The 9,298-nt window shown below is 40.4% G+C and overlaps 1 protein-coding gene across 2 annotated transcripts in view; it reads right to left on the bottom strand.

Moving 5' to 3' along the window:
* Nucleotides 1-7,237: 7,237 nt before the first annotated feature.
* The window catches only part of LOC122666826 (metal tolerance protein 2-like), a 109,411-nt gene continuing 107,350 nt past the window's right edge, over nt 7,238-9,298 (bottom strand). The window contains exons 11-13 of one of the 2 annotated variants that reach the window (XM_043862906.1): nt 7,672-7,763; nt 7,420-7,582; nt 7,238-7,337 (exon numbers count right to left, since the gene is read on the bottom strand). In XM_043862906.1, coding sequence (XP_043718841.1) covers nt 7,447-7,582; nt 7,672-7,763 — 228 coding nt within the window. In that variant the 3' untranslated portion in view covers nt 7,238-7,337; nt 7,420-7,446. The remainder of the gene's footprint in view (nt 7,338-7,419; nt 7,583-7,671; nt 7,764-9,298) is intronic. The other variant, XM_043862907.1, reaches the window with a different exon arrangement.

The raw sequence follows: 9,298 nt of genomic DNA, 5'->3' as shown, positions 1-9,298 counted from the left end.
CATTAGGGGTTTGAAATCAAAATCTAAGTTTACTTTTTTAAAACATTTTGTTTGTAAATATAAGCCGGATATTCTGTTCTTATGTTAGACCAAATTGACATCCCTTGACTTACCTCTCCTTCCTCGGGTGCTTTGTTCCTATAATACCCTGGGGTTTCAGAGTGGATCTGGTGTGCGGGGTCTTGGGGGAGGTTTGTGGTTGTTGGGACGACCTGGTTTGGTGGTTCATAATGTTATGAATTTTGATCATTTTTTGGTTTCTTTTTTTTTTTGGACCCGGTTGTGGGACATACTTGGTGTTTAATTTGTCTTTATGCCCCCTGCACTCCCCTCAACGTCTCCCTTTTTGGTTAGCTCTTCACTCCTTCTTTGACACTCTTTCCTGTCCTTTTATTATTTTGGGAGACTGCAATGAGATCCTCTGTTCGGAGGACAAGTTGGGGGGTTCTGCTTTTCTTACTCAGTCTCCCTCTGCAGTGGCAGTCTCCAACATTTGTTCGGATTTTCGCTTGGATGAGCTGAGACCAGTACCCAATTGGTTTACTTGGAGAAATAACCAGAAACCACCTAATCTTATCCGGGAACATCTGGATAGGTGTTTGGTAAATAAACTTTGGTCTTCTCTTTGGCCACTTGCAACCCTTCTTACCCTTCCTGCTCTTGGTTCTGACCATAATCCCTTGCTATTGGATACTACACCACCCATTCTGTCTTTAAAAAAATTGTTTCATTTCCAAGCTGCTTGGATTTCCCACCCAACCTTCAATAGCTTTGTTTCTTCTGCGTGGAGGAGGGCTCCTTCTGATAATCTTATGGTCAAAATTTCAAGCTTCACCCACTTGTTGAAAGGTTGGAATACAAACATTTTTGAAAAAATTGATGCAATCAAGGTGGACCTTACTTAAAAAATTTCTTCTCTTGAAGCTGCTTCTCCATCGGAGGATACTACTCGTTCACTTCGAAAATCCTACTCCCATCTCGCATGGATTCTCGATGCTGAGGAAGTTTTTTGGGTTCAAAGTCCAGGGAAAAATACATTTCTTTCGGTGATAGGAATACGAAGTTCTTCCATGCTATGGCTATGCAAAGGCTTAGATCAAATCGTGTTGTAGCCATAAAGGACCCTGATGGGAATTTAGTTTCCAACCCTGTTCATATGGCACATCTTTTTGCTTCCCACTTTTCCTCTATCATGACCTCTTCTGAACCCCTTGATCCCGATTTTGTGGATTGTTTGTTTTGTCCCTTATCCATCTCCACATCCTCATTGGTGTCTATTTCTGTGCTCGATGAAGTTAAGTCTGCTGTCTTTAGTATTGGGGCGTTTAAATCCCCTGGGTTTGATGGCTTATCAGCAGGTTTCTTTCATTCTTGCTGGGACATTATTTAAGATGATGTTCTACACTTTGTCACTGATTTCTTCTCTGATTACTTATTGCCAGCAGGGATCAACCACACTCTCATAGCCCTGATCCCTAAGACAAACTCCCCCTGCAAAGTTGATGATTTTAGACCTATCAGTTTATGCACTGTCTCTTACAAAATTATTTCAAAAATCCTCGCAACAAGGCTGAAACGTCTTCTCCCTCTGTTTATTTCACCCACCCAATAAGCTTTTATTAAGGGGAGGCAGATTACTGATAACATTATCATAGCCCAAGAAATTTTCCATTATCTTAAAAAGAAAAAACAGGGGAAGATTGGGTATTTAGCGCTTAAACTTGACATGTCCAAGGCTTATGATTGAGTTGAGTGGGGTTTTCTGTTATCCCTATTCCGTTTTCTTGGTTTCGACTCCCAATGGACTCAACTTCTTTCCACCCTCCTTCAATGCTCTTTCTCTATCAAGTTGCAAGGCAGTTCCTTTGATTTCTTTCAACCGTCCCGCGGGCTTAGGCAGGGTTGCCCTTTAAGTCCATACCTCTTCCTATTAACCATGGAATGCCTTTCACGTTTATTGGAAACTTACAAAGACTTGAAACTCTTCCGTGGTATTAAGATTGCGTGTTCTGCTCTTGAGATTACCCATCTCTTCTTTGCGGATGACACCCTTTTGTTCTGTCGAGCAACTTTAGAGGATGTCCATACTCTCAAGGCTATTTTAAACCTGTTTGAATCACTATCTGGCCAACAATTGAACTTGACCAAAAGTCGTATTTTTTTCAGTGCAAATACCACCAAACCTTTGCAATAGGAGATTTGCAAGGCCTTAGATATGAAGGTTATGGGGGAGGACTCAAAATACCTTGGTACAGCCTTATTCCATCATCGGTCCAAGATTAGGTGCTTGACCTCTATCCTAAGCCGTGTGTCTACCAAGTTAACGGATTGAAAAACAAATTTTCTTTCCCAAGCGGGTAGGTTGACTTTGATTAAATCTGTACTCCATTCAATACCTACCTTTCATATGTCCTGCTTTCTCTTTCCAAAGGCTATCTGCTCGAAGCTTGATTCCATTAGCTCGGCTTTTTGGGGGGGGGGGGGAAACCTGCACAACGGCACAGACTCACTTTAATACCTTGGTCGCACATTTGTCAACCTAAACATAAGGGGTAAGAGTGTCAATTTGGGACCGGAACCGGGAACCGTCCCAATACCGTCCCGTTAAAATCCGGTACCGGACCGTCCCATTAGTAAATGGGACAGTACTGGTATCTGATTTTGGTACCGAATGATAAATGGGACGGGACGATTCTGGGACGGAATTCCCAACGGTACCAGTACCGAAATACCAATTAGGTACCGGATGGTATCGACACTACTAGTACCGTTTAAAAGAAAGAGTATATAATATCATTTAAAAAAAAAGGGGTATAAGAATTACGACTCATTAGGGTTTCACTAATTGCCTTTTGAATACGAAGAGGAACAACAGGTCAACAGCCGTAGCTTGAAGTCTCTTCTCACAGAACCTGCTACAGTGCTACTCCCTCCTCCCTCCTCCCTCGACCAACTACATCTACTAGGTTCTTCCTTTTTGCACTTGGTACTTCGTACCATACTACCATGTGACATGTGTGATAAATAGAGTTTTGTTTGGGAAAATCAAAGAGGAAACACAGTGGGATTCTTCCCTTTTGTAGGACTTCTCTAGATTTAAAAAAATGAGAAGCTTATTACATGTGATCTTAGGGAGTTTGAAGAAGTAAAACTATGATTTCATAATTTTTTTTTGGTATGAACTATGATTTCATAATTTAAGTTGTTTTATAAAAAGCAGTTGACAACTTAGATTTCATGATAGTGAAAAAATTCCACAACACTAATAAACCTGCCTTGTTAGAAACAATTAAACTTCTTTTCCCTTTTTCTACCGTGCCTAGAACCGTTTAAGAACCGGTACCGTCCCGTCCCACTAGTAATCGGGACTGGGATCTAGGTTTGGTCCTGTTAATTAAATGGGACGGTACTGCGATTGGTACTTTTGGTACCGGTACTGGTACTGTCCCGTCCCAAATACCGGGAACCGTCCCAATTGACACCCTTAATAAGGGGGGGGGGCTTGGACTCCGAACACATTGGATACATAATCGGGCACTTATTCTGAAATTGGGGTGGCACCTACTTACTGAACCTAATTCTTTGTAGGCCAGTGTCCTGAAGGGTAAGTACTTTCCAAATTCTTCCCTACTTAATCCAAGGACTAGGTTGGGGTGTGGTTCATGGATTTGGAACAGCATTAGGACTGTAATCCCAACTCTTAGGGGTAGGGTTGCAACAGGGTCGGGTTGGGCCGGGCTTTTTAAAACCCTAGCCCAACCCTGAGTCCCCTTAGCTGGGCCCAAGCCCGCCCTGACCCTGACTCAGGGCCTAAATACCCTGACCCTAACCTTGACCCTGACGGGCCAAGCCCAACCCAAGCTTGCCTTGATTGGCCCTGCAATAAGTAAATTAAAATAACAAGTGTAGGGAAGATGTGAAAGAGGAGGCTTGAACCCAAGACCTCCTTATAGCAATTAGTTTTTATGCATCACAAACTACCAAGTGCCCCACACACTTGTTAATATTTATAATACCTTCTATTAATTAATAAATAAAGAACTTTCTTCAGGGCCATCAGGGTCAAAATCAGGGTCAAAATCAGGGTCAAAATCAGGGTCGGGCTGAGCCCGAGGTCTCAACCCTGACCCGACCCGACCCTGACTTAGGGTCAAGAATTTCTGGCCCAAACCCGACCTCAGGGCCAGAAATGTTAGCCCAGGCCTTGTTCGGGCTCAGGACGGGGCAGGGCAGGGTCGGGCCTACAGGGCCAAACTTGCAGCCCTACTTAGGGGTATGGTACGATGGCAAGTGGGAGATGGTACTAAAATTAATCTTTGGGATGAACCCTGGATTCCTTCTACCTGTTTCACTTCTCTGAATCAGGTGGTAGGGACGAATCCTATGTTTTCTAAGGTAAGTGATCTCTAATTAACCGTTCTTGGAATATACCTCTAATTCAATCTCTCTTTCCCCAACCAATTACAAATTCAATCATTTCCTTACCTATTTCTGTTCATCCGTTCAGTGGCCATGTTTTTTCCCCCATGATAAAAAATGGGAAACTGAACACAAAGAAAATTGCTGCTTTTTTATCTACAAGACCTCAACCTCCTACTACTTCTTTTGCCCAAATATGGAAACTTCTCTGGACACTGAAAATTCCACCAAAATTTCAAATTTTCCTGTAGAGATTACTACATGATGGTATCCCGTATTCCTACTAAGTCCAAATTGTGTTGGCTCCGAGATGATTCAAATTTGTGTCCCTTCTGCCATTCCCACCCAGAAACACCTTGGCATCGCTTCCTCTCATGTGCTATCACCAAGAGGATTTGGGCTGCAACACCCTTGGGCATCAGAACTGAATATCTAATCGGGGATTCTTTTGTGGACTCTATTCAAACACTATTATCGACTGGGAGCATATCTAAGCAGCATGCAATCTATATACTTAGCCTCGTGTGCCTGATTACATATTTCAGTTGGGGGTTAAGGAACCATGTGGTTTTCCAACATCAGGCACCCAATCCTCACTTTGTCTTGAAAAATGTGTTTAAATGGGTCACTTCTTTGAAACTTTTCTATGGTTTTGAGCTGGAAAATACACTTGAGGCACAGGGTCCCACCCAAGTTAATCCTTCATTGACTCCCCCCTGTTCTTTGTCTTTCTACTTGGGATTGGACACGGAGGATATGTGTGTCATTATTTCAGATGGGAGCTTTTGTCCCACGACTTCCCTAGGAGGTTGGGGTTACATGATTATTCGTAATCACAGTTTATTTGCTTCTTCTATGAACTTTGGACTTGTAGGGTCACCGCAAGAAGCAGAATTACGAGGCCTCCAAGCAGGACTCCAAAAGGCACTTCCACTGGAATGTCGACAAATAACTATCTGGACTGATTCTGAGGAAGTTCGCGGGTGGCTTTCCAACCCAGCTGACCAGACTTGGCCATATCATCTTCTTACTTGGCTTTTTGATACCTCCCTTTTTATTGCATCCCATGGATCTGTAAACATTATAACACAACATAGATCATACATTGAACCTGTTGATAGATTATCTCGTTTTGCTAGGATTTAGAAGTTAAGCTTTGACTGTATGGATGACCTTGTAAGTATTATGTTTGATTAATGCAGTTTCTCTTTTCCACCCAAAAAAAAAAAAAAACATGTAACAATGACCAACTATGTGTTGAAGCTCCCATGATTAATAGTTACATTATTCTTTTACCTCATAAATCATGTGATCCAACAATAATCATGTATCAACAAATCCTTGATAACGCATTAGGAGTTTGAGTTTCAAAGATTTCTGCGTCCTATCCTAGTAGAAGTAGTACATTGCTACCCTTACCCTCTTTCTTCTTAGTCTTGAAAATACTTCTTTCTCTGAGCTACACAATCTGAAGAAACGTGAAGAGTCCATCCCACTTGGAACCCATATTGGAGCATCTCTCATCCATGTTCCACGTGTAACCTTTCTATTGTCCATCTCCCATTCCACATCAGCTCCTACTTCCACTCCAAGCCTCTACACAATCGTCCTTAAAGCTATATTTTCCCATTCCTTTCCTCTTTTGCACTACCAATCAGAGGAAACCAGGAATCTCGAGACCTTCAGTTCTCATGGGAATGGAAGTTTTTTCTGTCAATTTCTTATGAGTCTGGATCACCTTCATGTGGTTTAGAATTATGCCATGGAGGTTCTCAATGCAGCATGTCTGTCTCCTGTTTCGGTTCTTTCATGACAGAACCAAGGACAGTTTCATCACTTCCTCCAAGCTCTCTCCAGCCAAATTCTCAAAGTCTATTGATTTGGTTTTTTCCACCCAACGAATTTATTCTTTAGGTATCATTTCTTCGCCCACTTTGAGTTATCCTGTTTTGATATGCACATGAGCTTCTAACATCATCTCGAACGATTTAGGTCGGGCCTATGGTCAATTGTACCGAGGCCTTTTTGTTTTGATAGAATTGGGTTATGTGCCGACAAGAAATCAAACTGACGCTGAAGCCCAAGGTCTCCTTTAGGGCATCTTAGTAGACAATAAGCTAAGTTGTAATACTCACATCTGGATTTCTTCTCAGGCTCTGAAGGATATGGTGAAGGATCATTCCAAGTCTTTGTGGTCATGACAATGCTATCCCAGGTATGAGTTATTGAAATAGATTCTGGGTCTAGAACACGTAACGAAGAAGGAAAGAGAGAATGATCTGGGTTCAGAATGCATTTTAGACCCAGAATCTATTCTGAGGAAGCATACCAAACGCAGTATAGAATGCTGTGGACCCAAGTTAATATAAAATTATCATGTCACTGAACACTGAATAGTGATCATCAGTTGTAAACCCATTCAAAGAATAAAAAAACAAAATCTATTGGAATAAAAGAAATCCGTAAAAGGGTTCCTCGATGGTCATACAAATTAATCGACGATTTTGAGCAAGAGGTGGATCAGGAAGAATCATCAGAGGATCCGATTCGTTCAAGGACAACCAAACGTATAATCATTTTTACCGAGAACAACAGTTCATCACCATCAGCTTATAACTTGGAGCTAGGATAAAAATGAAATAGGATTTCTCACTTCAAATATTTTGCTGTAACCCACAGCGAAATAGGATTTCTCAAACCAGGCCTATCCTCAGATGGAGAGAGCAAAGGACAATGTAATCACTCGATTGGAATTCAGAACAGAAGGGCACTAGCACACTTCTCAACCGTATACATTATGCAACTCACGGGGTCTCTAGCTTTTTTAAGGAAGAACCTGTTTGGCTTTGTTAAATTAAAATCCCCTTTACATGGAGTGAAGATTTTACATTATTTCCAAAAAATATGACAAGAAGAATAAGGATTTTACATTATTTCCAAAAAATATGACAAGAAGAATTAAGGATTTTACATTATTTCCAATAAATATGACAAGAAGTATAAGCATTCCCCATTAATAAGAATACCTCAACGGTTACAGATTTTCATGGTTTTCGAGCGTGCGATTGGATGGCCCAACCTCAGTAAGATGCTCACTTGGTTTACATTAGGGGCTGTCTTCAAGATTTCCTTTTCTGCTCCTTTCGCCACTTCAATTGCATTCCTGTGATGGCCAACTAAAGATTAGAAGTTTCCTGATGTATGACACAAAAATAAAATGAACTTAACAGGCATTGGTTAAGGGAAATATACCGGATCAACATCTCATCGGGCATGGAGACCTCAACTTCAAGTAAAATGTTGCCTTGTAATTGGTGGCGCGTTATGTGCTCAACAACCATCTTCTGAAATTAAATTTATTCCAGTTTAGTTGATGCACCAATGCTTCTATATAACTTATAAATGACAGAAAATGGATTCCCCCCCCTAGGAAGGCAACAAATTGTTACAGTCTAGACTTCAGAAAAACAGATCAACAATAAATTAGACACATGACAAAGAACATGATTTTTTATTAGATACTGTTTAGTGTATGCAAAGAAGTTTTCAATAAATCCTTCTCATAGAAGATCACTATGACTTCCAAAGCTCCTGAATGATGTGCATATTCAAGGGGAACTGTGCTGTACCAAGAGAACTTTTAACTATCTAAATCACATACTATGTCCTATGACGCCTTGAGAATATCCCAACTGACGTATCAGTAACTTACAATTAGTTGTATTTTCAGAAAGAAAAAAAAAAGCACACACATACTATTGTCCCACCTACTCATCAATTTGGACCTTTTTATTTAACGAAGTCCACCTCCTGTAGAGGCAGGACCACAATCAGATGATTTGACATCATCAATTAGGAGTAGATAATTACAACAATTCAGCCAATGCCTTGAGATTCTGAATGTAGGTTATCGGAAAGTGAAGAGTTAAGACCTGTATTGTTTGATCAAAGTCAGATAGGCTTTATATATCACAATAAGTCCTGTCACATTTGAAACATTTCCATGCAAAGCTGATAATTCCCCACAACCCAGACAGAAGAACATCACAAATACTGCAAAGTTGTTTGATTGAATGTGATCATTGAAAATCACATTAATATGAGGTTTGAAGAAGAAACAAATATCTAAGTAGAGGATAATGAAATTGAGATTTTGTTTCAGCATGGACTCCATTAGAACAATTCCCATATCCAAGCATTTATGAAGATATGTTACCTGGACAGTCCAAATTATACAGCATATCCATGTTGAACAATTCATGAAAGCCAATTAGTGCAGGAAATGGAATCTTTGATGCACCTAAGTTGTATCCTTTTGCCATGTCTGGGTAAACATGGTATGAAGTTCAACTAGTTTGTGATAATACCTACATTTGTAAAAATAAAAAAGGCTGTACCCAGTGTACGAGGCTCCCGCTATTGCGGGGTTTGGGATACCTACGCCATTTGTCTTTACCAATAACGTTGAAAATCTTCAGCTAGTTTAAATTGATCAGAACTAAATATATATCATAATCACGTTAATTTTCCTTAAATTCCTCAAGAAGAAGATACACAAGAAACACTTGAGAAGAGGGAAGATCCATCTCTAGCCAAAAGTATGGGGATGGAGTTGATGTTGGTTATAGCTCCCATGGATCTGTGGAAGTAACAGTGTTGGAGTCGCCAAGTTCCAACTATTTGACCCTGGATTTTTGCCTTAAGAAACTATCCTCTTTAGCAACAAGAGAAATGAGATCCAAGGTGTTGTAATTTGGGTTATATGTATATTCTGTCCTGAGGTATACTTGTAATTTGTGCTCTTTCTTCTTTATTATATATAAAGTTTGGCTGTGATCCCTAAGGATACAAATTATTATTCTCCCAATCATTTTCATCA

This window comes from Telopea speciosissima, chromosome 7 (assembly GCF_018873765.1).
Source record: "Telopea speciosissima isolate NSW1024214 ecotype Mountain lineage chromosome 7, Tspe_v1, whole genome shotgun sequence".
NCBI classification, from domain to species: domain Eukaryota; kingdom Viridiplantae; phylum Streptophyta; class Magnoliopsida; order Proteales; family Proteaceae; genus Telopea; species Telopea speciosissima.
Note: the sequence above shows the minus strand (reverse complement) of the source record. Positions and strands in the feature narration are given on the sequence as shown.